Source organism: Cynocephalus volans, chromosome 7, assembly GCF_027409185.1.
Source record: "Cynocephalus volans isolate mCynVol1 chromosome 7, mCynVol1.pri, whole genome shotgun sequence".
NCBI lineage: Eukaryota > Metazoa > Chordata > Mammalia > Dermoptera > Cynocephalidae > Cynocephalus > Cynocephalus volans.
This window is the reverse complement of record NC_084466.1, coordinates 18,234,622-18,252,082: the sequence shown is the minus strand read 5'-3', so window position 1 is coordinate 18,252,082 and position 17,461 is coordinate 18,234,622. Positions and strand designations below refer to the sequence as shown.

Below are 17,461 nucleotides of genomic sequence, written 5' to 3'. Positions count from 1 at the left end.
ACACAGGTAGATAGGTATGAGTTGGGTCTTGAGATTCATGCATCCAAATCCACAAATCAGCATTTCTTTAATATTCTCAATTTTCCCCAGGCTCCAGAAGAAGAGAGTTCAGTCCCTATTTTCTAAATGCAGTTGACTTGTGACCTAATATAGTTTTTACTTCACGTGTAATAGTTAGAAATGTTCGATGCTCTGCATTTGGAGTAGTTTTTTTTTAGGCCTGGTTCTATACGTGTGAAATAATTTTAAATCTTCAAATGAAATAAAATAAAGTATGATATTAAGATTTAGTCATCCATTTCATTTTTGGACTACATGAAAACAAATAAAAATTTGAATGAAGAGTTATTTTTCAGCAAGTTGTTTTGAAAATGTTTAAACACAGGTCAAGAGCCTACAACTCCCAGTTCTCAAGTAAATCATGTTCCTGTATTTTAACAGATGCAATGCTCTTGGTGGCAGAGAGACTGGAAGGGCCATTCAACATTGAATCGGTCATGGACCCCATAGATGTCAAGATTTCTGAAGCCATTATGAACATGCAAGAAAACAGCATGCAGGTGTCTGCAAAGGTATTTGCGTTAGTAATGTATCTACCTACACACGTACATAGTACAGGTGCAATAACCTAAAAATGAAGTAACTAGATATGTTGATCGGGATTATAAATTCTAATAATTCTAATACTCTGTCAGTGAGCTTTTCCTATTGAGCCACAAATTTGCTACTTCATTAAAAATGTCTAACAAAATGGCATTGAGAAGGGAAGCGATTTTTTAGCTCACAGCTACTCAATCATGAAGAAATTATGGGCTGCCAAAAAGTTTCATAGAGCCCCAAGTATGTTGACTAATCCTTCCCATTCATGAGCAATCGGGGGGAATTTACTTTTTAATGTTTGAAATTTTTGCACACCCGCGCCCTGTTCTCTCTAGTACCGTCTAATTACATCGTCAGCTGTACAGATCAGGCACATGCTCTATATGTTCAGTTGTTAATAATTAAACATCCTATCTGACTTTCTTTTAAAGCTATGGTGTAACCTTCATTAATGAACCTTCAGGGGAAAATGCTCCTTTGTATGAAGTCAAGCACACATTAAAAGGAAAAAAAAAGCAGCACATTTTTATAAATCATATGAGACAGAACTCCTGGGTTTGCAGCTGCAGAACACAAATACCAGGTGCACAGTTTCTATTTGTCTCCACCCAGTTGAAATAAACAGTACCTGCCATAAGCAAAAGTGAATGGTTTACAGTGGGTCTCCAGCCCCTTCCTTCATCACCTTTTTCCTCCCACATTGATGACTGCACAATGCCCTTCTGTTCTCTCTACCAGTCTCCCTGGCATGAAACACTAACCAAAGCTATATCAGTCTCTTCAACCTAGTGACTGAGTGATTGCATTTTAATTGAAAGTCATTTGCACTAAGTATGTCAGGCAGAGAGTTGCATCATTAGCTTTCTTCAAATTTTAAAATCCTTTGTAAAATCACTTGTCAAATATAATCAAGAGGGAAGGGATGGGTGGTGGAGAGACACTGCAGAGCAGAGAGGCATGGAATCCTACTAGGTCTCCTTGGCTAAGCATGGATCAAACTAGATTTGGGCTTTTCAGGGTGAACTGGTTGGAAGTAGAGTAGGAAAAAATCTAGCCTGAGTCCCTTTCTTTCTCTGGGAGATAGATGAGCTGATAGGTTCATAGGCCTATTTCTGGGTTTTAATGAGCTTGGGGTAGCTTGTGTAAAGAAAGATGCTCCAAATTACCATCCCTTGCTGGAGAAATAGCATGTTTGGGGCATCTATGAAAGGCCATTGTCTTTCTTTCCTGTGAAAAAATAGCAGCCATCCATTCTTCTCAAATCTATTGCCTAGAATCCAATTAATGTTGTTTTGAGAGGTCAAATATCCCAGCAGCACTTGAGTGACCAGGCACTAAGGTTGCTGGTGTTCACGATGGTTCTAGAGATAGGGCACAAAAAGCACATGGACAAAGTGTCTGCAGTTTGAGACCATCATGCGCCTCTTAGAAGCAGGTGTCTGTTTCCACTGGTGTGTGCACATAAATGATCAAGTCAAGTATTCTTTTCCTGTCTTTTCATCCATTCATTCAGCAAAAACCTGTTGAGAATCCAGGTGGCAGACATAGTTCTGTGTACTGAGAGTACAGTGTGAACAAGGCATAGTTCCTATCCTCACCAAACTCACTTTCTAGTAGGAGAGACAGAGACTGAACAGATAAACAATTATATAACAAACACAGTATAATGTCAGACAATTATAGGTAATGTGAAGAAGCTCCTCTTCCCCAATGCCTGGACATGATTCATGATATTTTTTATGATTTTTTTTTTCAAAGAACCTTGGTTCTTGTATAGGCAACAGCTTCCTAATTGATCTTCTGGCTTCCACTCTTGGTGTTTTATATTTTGGTAGCTGGCTGGTACAAGAATTGAACCCTGGACTTTGGTGTTATCAGTACCACATTCTAACCAAATGAACTAACCAGCCAGCCTCTGGCTTCCACTCTTGAACCCCCTATGTCCTCATCCAGAAGCCAAAGAAATCTGTCCTTTGCCCAGAAGCCAAAGTATTTCTAAAATGTAAATAAGTCATGGTTCCCCTTCTTTGCCTCTCAGTGGCTGCTTTGGCACTTAGAATGGAGTCTAGGCTCATGCAAAGTCTTGCATTTTCTGGCTTCTGCCTGACTGTAACCTTGCTTTCTGCCACTTGCTCATGGTTTTTCTCTCAGTTCCTTGAGGATATGTATAGCTTCCACAGTCTGTAATGCTTTTCATTCCTCTTCCCTTTAAGTAGGTCCCTCTTGCGACTCCCTGCCATACATCTATTACAGATTGGAAATATATATTGATTTGTTTGGTACTTGCTCTCTGCCAGTCTTCTCCTGACCTCACTAGTCTGAAACTTTGTGAGGGTCTAGAATCAAAGCTGTGTACCTAGAACCTAGCACATACTTGGCACATAGAAACTGTAGGCAAATATTTGTTGAATGAGTAATAATGTTTTCAAAAAGGAAATGCACTTGTGAGTGAGCTCTAAACAACTTTTACGAATTGACCCATTTCAAAGAGTAAATTAACTGAATTATTCTCTTTATAATCTAGTCACTTTTTAATTAGTAAATAAAAATTGAACATATTATGATATATAACATGATGATTTAAAATATGTACACATGAAAGAACAGCTAAATCAAGCTAATAAACATATGCATTACACCTCACATTTCATTTTTTTTTGTAGTGAGAACACTTAAAATCTACTCTCTTAGCAATTTTCAAGCATCCAATACATGGTTATTAACTATAGTTGAAGTCGGATATTCTACTAAAAATTTCTCCAGATGGACTCTTATTACCAGAATGTGGGGGAGACATTTTTGTGGAGTCTGTCCAACTACATTGTAATAGTATTGCTGTTAATAAAGAATGTACTTAAATATGACACATTTTAAGAAGTGCCAAAATCAGGAGTAGGTATAATATAGGGCATGTAAGAGTACACTCACATGAGGGGGTACAGTAAAAAGGGTCACAAAACGATAATTCAAAAAATGTCCAGTGAGCTGGAGACAAAAAAGTGTGGCTGGTAGTCTTGACACAGAGAAAACGGGAGGGAGGGATGAAGGAAGAGGAGAAAGAGAAGGGAGCAGCCAGCTCTTCAGGAAACAGGGAGAGGCATCCAGGAGTCTGATGTGGAAGACGGTGTTGAGGAAGGACCAAAGGCAGCTTTTAATAGTGTGGAGAGATAAAGGTGGTTGGAATTTGGATAAATTCGGGGGTCGGGAGCAGCAATTGGCCAGTACAGGGATCTGAACCCTTGACCTTGGTGTTATAACAGGAATTTGGATACATTTAGCCGGAAACATCAACAGGATTTGCTGGTGAAAAAGGTATGTTCTGAGAAGAGGCTTTATTTCATTAAGGGAATGGAATTTTCTTTAAAATTTGGAAATACATAGCTTCATTTTTCATATAAGCCACATGCATGAAATTACGCATGAACTAGAGTCTAAAATCTATATTCTAGTTAAGAACTGGATAGTTGAATTTAACTTTTTCCAAAATAATCCTCAGTCACTGTTGATGAACAGTCTCATCAAATTGGAAGTTCTGGACTTCCAGACTTAGGCTGGAGTATTTGCATAACCTGAGATACTGACTTCTGACAGATGAGCTTCCGGTGAGGCCAGAAGCTATTTCCTAATTGGGGACCAGACATCTTTGAGAGTTGTAAAGCTTATAAATTAAAATGACTTTTAACTTCAGGATATGATTGGCAACTTCTCCTTTGAAAATCATTTATTTTATTAAAGCAATTACTGGTAGAAGTCATTCCCAGAGCCTCCTTCAGAAAAGCAACAATATTTATGATTGCCAACTCATATTTGTTGAGCACTTATTGCCACGGTCTGTACTTAGTGCTTCACATGGTCTATATATACTATTTATAACAATCCTTGTGATGAGATACATTTTCCCCCTTATTTTGCAGATAAAGAAACTAAGACTTAGAAAAGTTAAGTAACTTACCAAGGTCTTACAGAGCAAAGGGTGAGAGTGTCTGATTCCAAAGCCTGTCTTGCTAATCATTAAATGATGCTGGTACCAACAGAGGGCAGGGTTCAGTAAATATTTGCTGAATAAATCAAGCGTTAAAAGAAAGTTCAATAACCTTCAGAAAAATCTGCATGAGAAGTTAAGAAAACAGATGTGGCAAAACCAGTAGGACTCAAGGTGTTTTTCTGTCTGAGTCTCTTTACAACTATACCTAGTACTTCCCGACATGATAAACTCTAATTAAATATTTCTCTTATCCAGCCTAATTGTTTACTGCTTCCAACCTTTCCTAGAGTTTTAATAGTAAAAAATTAAAATTATTTTTTCTCCCTTCTGCGTCAGAAGGCAAAAAATGAACCCACCACAGTTTCAAATATAAAATCCCTTTCCCTGAATGTTCTCATCATATCTAGAGGAAGTGACAGCTAATCTTTTTGTACCTAATCATTGAGATCATGAATTAGTGGAAACAATGAAAGGATCTATTTTCACCATGTATGTCCATGCTCTAGTCTTCTGTTTTTATAGATGTTGTCTGATCCTTTCCCTCTCCTATTTAGCCCACAGGGAAGCTGTTGGGGCTGAGACACATTGAGATTTCTTTCAAAAAATACTTTGGGTATACCAAGTTGTATAAAAAGTTATAATATTTTGGTAATAACATTATGAAATTCACTTCACACTCTAGATTTTTAGACCCTTTGTACAATATTATATATACATATACCTTTTTAAAGACTGGAGGAAATAGTTTATCAAAATTTTTCTTGGTTCCCTTTTGGGCAAAGAATCGTCTAGTAATAATGACAGTCACTATGGTTGCCACTGGTTGAACTCCTACTATATCCATTCAACAAATACCGTGCCATGTACCAGGTATGAGGAATACAGTGAGGATAAAACTGTCCTTGCTCTCATGTCAGTCTCTTTCTAGATGCCCTTTATATTTATTTGAAACCCTCACTGCACTCTTGTAAAGCATTCATTTTCTTGTTTCATAGGTACAGAATGGTAAATTTAGAGAGATTAGGTAGTTAGCTTGAGGTCGTACAAATAACAAGTGGCAGAGCTGGGATGGGGGCCTGGATTTGTCTGATCCAAAGAAAAACATATTCCCAGCATGCTACATTGTTTTCTCAGTAAGTGTCTTACCACCAGGACCAGCTATCCTTCAGCACTGGAAGAACCAGCCATCTAAAGGAGGGCCACTGACCGCAACGTACTACAGGGAACCTACTGATGACAGACATAAGTTGTTAGTTCTTCAAGCCCCAGCCAAGCTGATTACATTCACCCAGTTCACAATCTTTATCAAAGCAAGGAAGAGCCTTCATTTTCCCACCACCTCTGTTATCCACCCAAATCAAAGCAGTTCAGTACTTTACAAGTTTGTGGAAATTCCCCAAGAGAAGAGAGAGAAAAACTCACTGAATGTCTGCCTTTAAATTTAAATATGTTGATAATCTTCTTCCTATCATATCAGGGAAGATGAAACTGATCTCACTAGATATCATTTAACGATATTAGGAATAATTTCAAACCTAATCCAGGAAAAGATTGGTTTGTCAGATGTAATCTAAATTAGGAAGGAAGACTTATTAAATTCTAGTTGAAATCATCCATTCGATTAATACTTATTACGATGAGGATAGAACCCATTACAGAAGAGCAGGACAGCCTCCAAGTACTTAATTTTCTTCAGACAATTCTTCCTGAACCTACAGCTCAAATGGAGATGAAAAAAAGGAAAAGAACAGGAGAGAGAATGTAATAATTTTCTCTCTAGCTATTGAATCTTAGTTTCCTCATCTGTAAAATGAGAGGTTGATCTAAATGTCCCCCTTCCAGCTCTAACATTTTACAGTTTTGCAAACATTATCTCTTCACTAATTATACAAGTTTCTTTTTCCAGCATCCAGATCTATTTCCCCCCCCCCTCTAGATTTTTTTCCTTGCAAAACATTTAGGGATAAATAATATCTGGGGAATTCAGATGGAGACTTTATCTTCTTTCAGATACAGTGAGATTGTTTAAAATTTAGTTCAAATAAATATATTTTTATCCCAGTAAAAGTTATCTCTCCTTTCTTTGAGGTCTGCAATTATGCATGCCCTTCTGAAGGTGGTGAGCATATTATTTCTTGTGTTATAGTTGTTTTTGTACTTACTTTCTCCTGTCCAGGGTTATTAGTTATTTGAGGACAAGAGTTATATCTTACTCATTCTTACATTCTACAGAAAGTCTTCCTAATACATCTTTTTACATAATGGAAGAAATGGTACATATGGTACATTTTGTTGAATTCAGAGCATGAAAATATCATGCCAGAGAGACCTTAACAATAAGGAAAAGAAATGGTCTAGTATTTTTTGGAATAGCACAGCAGTCACTAGGTCAGATTTTTTTTTTCTTTTTTTTTTTTTGTCTTTTTTCGTGACAGGTAAGGGGATCGCAACCCTTGGTGTAGTGTCGCCTGCACCACGCTCAGCCAGTGAGCGCACCGGCCAGTCCTATATAAGATCCGAACCCGCAGCGAGAGCGTTGCTGCGCTCCCAGCACCGCACTCTCCCAAGTGCGCCACGGGGCTGGCCCACTAGGTCAGATTTTGACATCAGACAGACCTGGGGTCTGGTTGTTATGAATTGTGTAATTTGGGGCAAATTATTTATCTTTTCAAATTCAACTAACTCATTAAAAATGAGGACTGTAACAGTACCTATGTATAGGGTTGTTTGAGGGTACAGTGATATAGTCCATGTAAAATGCTTAGCATATAACACATCCAATTAAAAACCCCTCGTAAAGGTTGAGTGGTTTAATTGTTATTATTGAAAATATCTGTGATACGTAGATTCTGTGGTCTTGTCTCAACCCTGATAGTCTGTGGGCTTAGTTTTAGCATGTAAGTTCAGAAAAGCAGACTTGATATCCACACCCTTGCATTTAGACCCACTCATGTATGGTGTCATTTTCGACGCCAGGGAATCACCTAGAAAGAGAGATGTATCTCTGAATAAGTATCTAACAACCAGGCTTTAGAAGAAGGCAGGCCCAGGTGAAAAGCAGAGTTGCTGGAGACTGTGTCTGCAGCCTGCCTCTAGTCTGCCTGTTGGCCACACCAACACCATCATAGCAAAGAGTTTTAGAGGGATTTATATGGCCTCTGCCCAATGTCACATTATTCTTACATCAAAGGAAAAATTGGCCCGCCCCACTGACAGGCAGTTCAGTCCCTTCTGCCTGATCTCTGAGAAAAAAGCAAATGGCCATGCTATTCATAAAGCTTTAAGTTCTATTTCTACTTCTTCTTTACTTTTGTTTTTAAAGGAAAAGAGCACATTCTCAATGATTCCCATATTCACAATACTTCCTCTGGTTTATTCAGATTCAAAGTTTATATACAATCCATCAGTTCTTACTTATTACGTTTCCACTAAGAAACAGTGACCTTGTAACATCTTTTATTCTTTGATTTCTTCATTGCTGTACAGAAAAGTAGAGTTTGTTCTATTCCTGTTTATAACATTACTGGAGAACAGGGCCAGGTTTTTCAGATGCTAGATACATGTGGGGAAAAAGATACCTTTTTCATAAAGTGAAATGAAGGTTTGAGAAAAATGTTTATGATGGACATATAGAAAATGTATCCAAAGCAAACTAGTTTGAACTTTCCTTCCATGTAAAAGGGATAAAATTCTTTTCTCCTATTGATGATAAAGGAAAACTCCTGATTATCTCTAACCTTTGGAGATTTATCTTAGGATTTTCTTTCACTTCAATTTCAAGGCAAAAGATGAGAAGATGACATTTAATATAGACTACTCAAGAGTAGATGATTGAAACTCAATTCAGTTTCTAAAACTCAGAGTGTTCTCAGGGACAACAGAGGGTACTCTCCTGGTCTCCTGAAAGGAACTCTGCTTCTAGTGGAGAGAGGATTATTTTGTTACAGGAGTTTCAGTGACCTCTGCCCAATCTCACAAATGCATCGACTTATCCCCAGCTCTTAACACTTTTCTTCTGCTCAGGGATATGTGATCTGGTTTAATTCCAATAGAACCATTGCCTCAGCCAGCCTGTATTTAAACATATGAAAGAGCCCCTCTGTGGGGAGGACATGCTAGCTTGTAGTGTTTGCCAATGTCCGTGGTGTAACTCCTCCCACTGTGGCTGATTTCAAGCTACCAACATGATGTCACTGAACAGAGTAGCAAACTATGATGTAATATTTCCACCTTACAGCTACAATTGACATGAATAACCTCAAGAGTATAGACAATAGTAATTAGGAGGTAACGAGTTTTTAGTATACCTTTGTTGTTTCTAATATAATTTATGTAATTGTAAGTTTGTACAATTTAATTTTTAGTAGTCACTGTGTTTAACAACCAGCTTGCAAAATTCCTGAAAATTGATTAAGTGTTCTCGTGAGCCAGTAAGAATAGTCCTAGCACACCACTGCTGGTCCAGGAAGCTTTTTCTGACTCCCCTGGGTTAGTTGGCCTGTGTGGGTGTTCCCATAGCACTTATCACATTCTGTTATAATTGCCTGATTTCTTGTCAGGACCCTCATGACAGCAGGGATGTGTACAATTGACATATCCCCGACACCTGTGTTTGACCATAGTGACACAACAAATATTTGTTGAATCATGGGCCAAATGAATGGTACAGAGCCAGGCTGATGCAATTTACATGTTTACTTGTATATTACAAAGTGATCTTAAAGAGCATCATTAAGCATTATAAGCAAAAACATATGAAATAATCATTTAGCCAAGTCGACAAGATTAGAGTCTCTTTTCTCTCCACACCCAAAAATATGTTTTGTAACTTGTCCCTACTCACCATTTGGGAGAAAATATCAAAGTGTTCTGCTATTTAACAAATGCAAAACCTTCAAGGAAAAAAAAGTTCTTCTCAAGCAAATGGAAAGAATTTGCTTTTATTGAAGAAAACGTATGTAATACATCTGACAGATATTCTGGAACCAAGCTGTGTAAGCATCAGAAGTAAATTTTTAAAATCTTAAAACTGATGCAGTAGCTGGCTTTGAAAATTGAGGCTGATGAAAAGTGGCCAAAATTAAAACTGATGACTTGACTTAATTCAGTATAATCCAAAATTCTCTTAACAGAATTCTGAATCCATCCAGGGACTTAGAGTTTGCCAGAGAACTTGGCCAGGGGATCATCATAATCAATCTTTAATGAAAGAAAAGCATGGATCAGGGAGCAAAGAAAAAGAGGAAAGAAAATGAGAAAGCAGAGAGAGGGAAGGGAAGAGAAAAGATGAGATAAGAGGGGAGACTGGCCTGAAACAAGAGGATGAAAAGCTTTTCTTAGAAGATAACCATAAAGAAAATTGCCAAACTATTTTTTTTAACTTTTTATAATGTTTGTGTAATGAGTATAATGATTTTGTGTCTAAAGAAAGAAGTCATTATTAAAATGTTTTAAGTTTATATTCAGGAAAACACTTCTTAAAATATTAGCAGAATGCTATTAGGACCCAGAAAAAAAGTGTGAAATGAAGCTCTAGGGTGCCAGTTTAATTTTATGTAATGGTAATAACATACCTCTTCTTGCTACTACCTTTAATGAAACATTTTTAAAAATATTTTAACTTCTTCATATTTATTTACTAATAATATGTGAATGTCCCTCTGCACACATACTTCAGTCCCCATTTCCACTTTGAGGAAGGGCCCCTAGCTCTGCGCCACCCCTAGACGATTATCAGAGGTAGATACAACTGCTGCAATTACAGGTGCTGCTGTTTACCATTGTGACAGAGGGGCGATATCAAGAAGGGGGCTTTGTAAAGAGCCCAGGTTGCTTGACACTTTGCTGTAAGCAATAGCCATTGCCTGAGCTCGAAGCCCAGTTTTCTCCAAAACTCCCAGCTCTTAACCGACTGGCCAGACTATTTTGTGTGCAACGTCCTCTCCTCCCTAACTGGTTTATCAAGCAATGTAAGTAGTTATTATCAAATAATCAAGAAACAGGATATTTTTGTTCTATTTTATTAGTTTAAACAAAGTGGTTGGTTTGGCTTTGCTTTAATTTGGCATAATAAATGGAATAAAGGAAATATCAAATGATTTTTTTTACATGGATGCATGATTCATTGTATTTTCTTAATCCTGAGAAAGAAGTGTTCAACCCTGATTTTGAAGAGATAATTGATTATTTGAGATAAAGCGTATAAAACACGTAGCACACTAAATGCCAGGCCTGTCATAGACACTCAATAAGTGTTTCTTTTCTTTCCTTTTCTGTCTTTTTTTTCTCATCACAGAAATCTACATGCTAATTGCCTTCAATAAATGTTTGCAAAAGAGAGATATAATAACTAAAAATTTCATTTTTCATGATTTTTCATTGCCGTTTTTTTTAAAACATATACTATGTGCTGGAATCTCACAGATCTGGAATCACAGATACAGTGATGAACAAAATGTATAAAATCCTACTCTTCACAGAGCTTAAATTATTCACATATAATTGCATAATCCATAGATTTATTACTCATTATTGTCCTATTTAATTACAGATTATTTCAGTTAAAATTATCATTTTTTCTTCACAACAACTTTGAGAATTGGGGAGAAAGTGTTACCCCAAGGTCACACAGGTGTAAGAAGAATGACTGATGTTAGTACTCAGAACTTTTAGACTTTTGTTTGTAACCTGTTTCTATGGTCTGCATGTTTGTGTTCTCCCAAAATTCATAGGTTGAAATCCTAACCCTCAAGGTGATGGTATTGAGATGGGGCCTTTGGAAGGTAATTAGGTCATGGGGGTGGAGCCCTCATGAATGGGGTTAGTGCCCTTATAAATGAAGCCTGAGGGAGCTTGTTAGTCCTTTTTGCCCTTCTGCCATGTGAGGACACAGCAAGAAGGTGCCATCTTTGAAGCAGAGAGCCCTCAACAAATAACCAAATCTGTTGGCACCTTGATATTGGACTTCCCAGCCTCTAGAACTGTAAGAAGTAAATTTCTGTTGTTTATAAATTACCCAGTCTAAGATTTTTGTTATAAATATCAGCCAGAATGGACTGAGACACCACAGCTGTCTCTTATGAAAATAATGGCCAAACTTGGACAAAATACTTGTATAAGCAGAGCAAATGCAGACTTGATAGCTTCTGTTTTCTTGGGTACAAACAGGATACATCTGGGTTCCCCAAGTAGTTGTCTAACAAATAATTTGTTCATTAACACTACAGTATAAATTAGAATCTAATAAGTAAATAAAACATTACTCTAAAAGCATCAAAACTGATTAAATGTAGGTAGTGTTAACTGTTACCTCTATTTAATATGAAAGATTAGAGTTCTGTTTGCAAATTTCATAATGGTGTATAAAAATAGCAACATCTTTCCCACCATTATAAGAATCTACTGAGTAGAAAGCAAGAAGATAGAACTATTAATAAATACAGGATTTACCAGCAGCCCTTGCTTCGCAGGTTGCCAGTCATGACTTTTGCCAATGTGTAATCAAGCTGCAGATGACAACCCAAAAGATAAAGAACACAAAAAGATACAGGTATGAGGCTGCGTGTACCTCCGAAAAAGTGCACACCATGATAGTACATTTTAAGAGAAATATGTTAAGATGCTGCAATGTTCTTAAAGGAAAGAACATTGTGTCTAGTATTTAGAAACCTAAGACACAACTGTTGCCACCACACCTGCCTCTCCTCCTCATCCCTCCCAAGCTGTAAAATGTTTCTTCTTTCAGCAGTTTCTATCTTAATGACAGCCTCTTTAACCTCAGAATGCCAACATACTTCTGAGACATCATCTCAGTAATCTGCCTAAGAGAGAGTATTTATAAGCCAGATACCTTCACAAAATCCACAGGTTTTGCAAGTCAACTAGGTGGGAAGGACAGTTCCTTTGTACATGAGTAGCATCTGTCGACACTGGGGCTTCCAAATACCTTCCCGAACTAACTAAGAACTAACTAATTATCCCTTTCAACATCCCTTGATGACGAAGGTAAGCAGGGGGCAATTCTGATGATTCCTTAAAGGGGGAAGAGCTAATTTTTTGTTCCCCAGTAGGGTGGCTTAGCCTGCAGCTATATCCTCTAGAAACTTCTGTTGTAAGATCTTTAGTGTCTTAAAATAGCATTCCTCTTTCAATTTGCAGGTAGAGGAAGGCAGAACGGCTTCACAAACCCCTGTAAGTGCGTGCAGTTCTGTCTGAGTCACTTCTTTCTTGGCAGGTTACAACTGCCTTCATGGCCTATCTCAGGGCATGTTCCCTGTAACACTAGTCTTATGAGAACCTTCTGGGGGAGCCTTGGCCGAATGATTTTGGGAAACACTACAAATGACATCCTCCAAGTCAGAACACATGGTAGCATGATGAAGCCCTTGTGAAGTTTTCAAATTTTGCTTTAATGCATGGAATCTGTTGATAAGCTAACAGCTGCTAACAGCCCCTGGAAATAATATTTTGTGACAAACATTTAAGAAATTTGAGGGCAGTGAACATTTTTCCTTCAAATTTCCTTACTCAGAAAGCAAAACTTCTGGGAAATACAGATTATAGAATGATATAATTAAGTATTATCAAGCACTTGGTACACTGGGTTCTGTTATTCTGCTTTATGTATTGCATTTTATCATCATGGTGTATCTGTGTCATAAATAATCTCATTCCCATTCAACAGAGGAAGAAACTGAGGCTGAGGGAGGACCCTCTAAATGTTGGCATGGCATTGGTCTGTCCTCAGCTCCATCCATCTGCCACCTATCTGTACTCTTTCCCCTTGGTAAACGTAACCAGTTTCAGGACTTCAAATGCCATCTTAAGTCTCATGACCTAAATCTACATCTGTGGCCCTGACCATTTGATCTACAGACAGTCCGTGACTTACGATGGTTCCAGTTAATGATTTTTCAACTTTACAGTGATATGGAAGTGATACGCATGCAGTTAGAAACCGTTCTTAGGGTACCCACACAACCACTATTTTTCACTTTCAGTACAGTATTTAATAAATTACATGAGATATTCAGCACTTTATTATAAAATTGGCTCTGTGTTGGATAATTTTGCCCAACTATAGTCTAATGTAAGTGTTCTGAACACAGTTAAGGTAGGCTAGGCTGTGTTATGATGTTCAGTAGGTTAGGTGTGTTAAATGCCTTTTCGACTTAGGATATCTCCAACTTACAGTGGGTTTATCAGGATGCAACCCCATCATAAGCTGAGAAGCATTTGTACTAACTTCATTTAACCTAAGGCCCTTTCCTTCACATTATTCCTCCTCTGTTTCTTCCCTTATTCAAAATATAAACTATAGGGGTACCCAGACCACCAGGGAAAAGGCTCCTTGGTCGTTTATATTAACCTAGCCCTGGGTTTCATGAACCACAAAACTTTGTGTTACTATACTGCTGCTATAGCAAACAGAAAATTGAGATAGTCCAAATTTTCTGTATAAGAATTCTTTTTGTCAGCCATCCTTTGGTGAACCCCATATTTTTAAAATATTTCTTCTAGCTAACAGACTGCATGTTGTCTTAATTTATTTGGGCTCCTCTAACAAAATACCATAAACTGGGTGGCTTATAAATATCAGAAATTTAATTCTCACAGTTCTGGAGGCTGGGAAGCCTAAGATCAAGGCTCCAGCAGATTTGATGTTCAGTGATGGCCTATATTGTGGTTTGTAGATGCCACCTTCTTACTGTGTCCTCATGCACTGGATGAGGCAAGGGAGCTCTCTGGGTCCTCTTTTATAAAAGCACTAATCCTTTTTATGAGGGCAGTGCCTAATCACCTCCCAAAGGTGATTAGGTTTCAACTAATGAATTTTGGGAGGTCACAAATATTCAGACGACAGCACGTATATTAAAAATGAAATTATGGGGCTGGCTGGTTAGCTCAGTTGGTTAGAGCACAGTGTTGATAACACTAAGGTCAAGGGTGTGGAACCCCACACCACCCAGCTGCTCCCACCCCTCAAAAAAAATTAAATTATTAATTTTATTTTGTCAGTCATTTAAGTTATATGATAAGTATATGTTGTTTATGATTTATTCTCTGTATGAGAATAATACAGTGGGGTTTAATCATTCTCAAGCAAAAACGGCAAGTTGATGCTCTAGTACGCCTCTGCAACTGTTCTCATTAGGTTTTGTAAAATTCTGAAAATTGACCCCTCAGGCTTGAAACTTCCTCACTAAAGAGTTTTTTTAATGACAATTCTGGTTTTCAAAGAGTATGATAGAATCTCTATTTAGGGACTTTCAAGATATGAGGTTATTGTGACAGGTTTTTATGTAGGTCTCCTCCTGATTATGGGGTTAGGTGTTGTTTCCAAAATTATTGGAAGTCAGTGTTCAGTGTGGGTCATAGACCCAACAATATCTGCACTGAAGCTATCTTCAAAATCCAAACCTGATGTAAATAATAGAAAGTTGTTAGGCTATATTAACTAATCTCCTTCTGTTATAAGTAACACCCTCCAAAACAAAACAAGAAAATCAAGCAAGTGGTAAGTTTTTCTTCTATGCTGAAATATCTCCCCAGAACACTAATATTCTTTCAGGGCATTCATGTTCCTTTGATTTAACTTAACCCAGTGAACCACATTTTTCCCAAAGGGCAAATTAAGAAGGTCTATTAACTCTTTCAGTGCTTGGCTTCATGAAATCTCAACAAGGCCATTACTACTGTTTTGCCTTAGGCATTACACTTTTTAAAAGTCAGCTGTCATTTTCAAAGCAATCCAAAATAGCACACTCAACAGATCCCTGGAGCTTTGGAAATGTTAATGTCCTCCATCAGCAATGACCTTGCCAGAAGGAAGTGATTTAGGCACCAGGGAGAAAAGGGCCCACTATCTTTATCACACTGGTTTACACCATCAACTTCAGAAATTGTGTGCGAGAAGAATAATCAATAGTGTGTTAAGGCCAATCTCAGGGATGCCAAGACAAAGTACTCCTCTGCAAAATGCTGAGTTGAAGGAGAACTTTTGAATACAACAAAAGAGAAATTAGTTGCAGTGAGAAAGCAAAATGAATTGTGTCTCAAGATGGAATTTGTCATCGGGGATGGCACTCAAGAGCTCCCTGCGTACTTCAGTGGAATCACATAATATGCGTGATGAAAAATGCTTATTTTAGAGTTAAACAACACAGAATCAGATAACAGAACCAGAACAAATGCATTGTAAATATGCACATGCAAGAATTAGCTCACATAAACAGTCCTGAAAAGTTTACTGAAAAAAAAAAAAAATCTAGGAGAAGAATCATCTCCTGTGTAGAAATGGGAGAAGCATAAAATTAAACTTCATCAGGGTTTCCTGAAAATGTTACTATATTTCCTGTCATTCTAGTAAAGATGTTATCTCTTGATAACCAGCAAAGAGTGTGAAGCTTCTATAAACAGCAAAGGAAATGTCCCTACAGCAGGCGGAGTGAAATCACTGTGGACAAGAACTGGCAGCTCAGTTCCTAAGATCATTACAATAACATGTTTGATTTCCCACAGCAATCCTAATTGTGACATGAACAGCTGTCAACAACAAAATTAGAGAAAACTGTCATTATATGGATGTTATGCACATTTGCTTGTCTTATTTCCACACCAGTGCTCAAGAGCGTTTCCAAAGAATTCTTTCAGTAGAGGTTTTCATTATTCAAAGAGGAGTTACTGAAGTTATTTGACCTTATATACACACATGAACTACATTTGTCATGATAGCAGGAACCCCAAACGGATGTTTATTGAAAGCCAAATTCAAGTACATGAAAGTGTTTGGGACACAGCTTGTTTAATCCTGAAGTCATCCTATGAAGTAACTATTAAAATTCTCATTTTTAATACAGTTGATTCCCATTATTTGTTGTAGTTATGTTCTATAAAGTCACTGCAAACACTAAACTAGCAAATACTGAATCATAGCTCCTACAGGAAATACAGGGTTATGTTCCTGTGAGCCACTAGTCACAACATTTTTGTCAATCGATCAACACATTACCTTGTTTTATGTGTGTTTCTGTTTAAAGACACCTTATTTAATATGTATTGTTGATTCATTAACATTGAACTCATGGCAATCTAACTCAGGCTTGAACAGAGTTTATCTAACACACGTTTTCTCCACAAGACACTTCTTGTGCTAGGAACACAGTACTTCAGCCCTATGCTTGGGGGCCATTTTACACAGTGAAATCACCAGAAAAAACACAAACATGTGAAGATGTGGTACTAATAGAACAGTGTGAGAGCTGAAACAGAAGCCAGAGCCCCTCCTTATTCAACCTCAGCTGGGAACATGCAGGTGGGACTCCATTTTTTTGCTACTCTGTGTGTGATCATGAAAGTGCTGTGAGAATGAATTGGGGATTAGAAATAAATTTTAGTGAGTAGGCAAATTTGCAAATGTGAAATCTGCAAACAATGAGGACCAACTGTATATGGTGAAACTAAGAGTCAGAGCATAGAATTGGTCACTCTGTATCTGCTTGGGTAATTCTTTCTTTTATATCAGGGGTTGTACATATTTAAATTACAAAATTAAAGTTTATTGGAGGTAAGAGTTCCATGGAAAATGTGGAAACCATTGCACTGCACTCTTCTGCATCATGATTTTCACAATGAAACTCACTGTGTAACTTTTGTCACCTTTCCATGCTTCCTCCAGGTCTTTCAGGGATGTGGCCAGCCCAAGCCTGCTCCAGCTCTCAGATCTGCCCGCTCAGCTCCTGAAAATTTTAATACACGTTTCAGGCCCTACAATCCTGAGGAAAGACCCACAACCGCCGCAGGCACAAGCTTGGACCGGCTGGTGAGTATTCTTGGATTGATGACCATTGGGGGTGCTTTCTGTTATCAAGGTCATTC

At 37.8% G+C, this 17,461-nt stretch overlaps 1 protein-coding gene across 1 annotated transcript in view; it reads left to right on the top strand.

Annotated features, from left to right (window-relative positions):
- The window catches only part of GPC6 (glypican 6), a 1,160,507-nt gene that overhangs the window by 1,047,503 nt on the left and 95,543 nt on the right, over nucleotides 1-17,461 (top strand). The window contains exons 5-6 of the mRNA XM_063102632.1: nucleotides 442-572; nucleotides 17,262-17,405. Of these exons, the coding sequence (XP_062958702.1) occupies nucleotides 442-572; nucleotides 17,262-17,405 (275 nt within the window). The remainder of the gene's footprint in view (nucleotides 1-441; nucleotides 573-17,261; nucleotides 17,406-17,461) is intronic.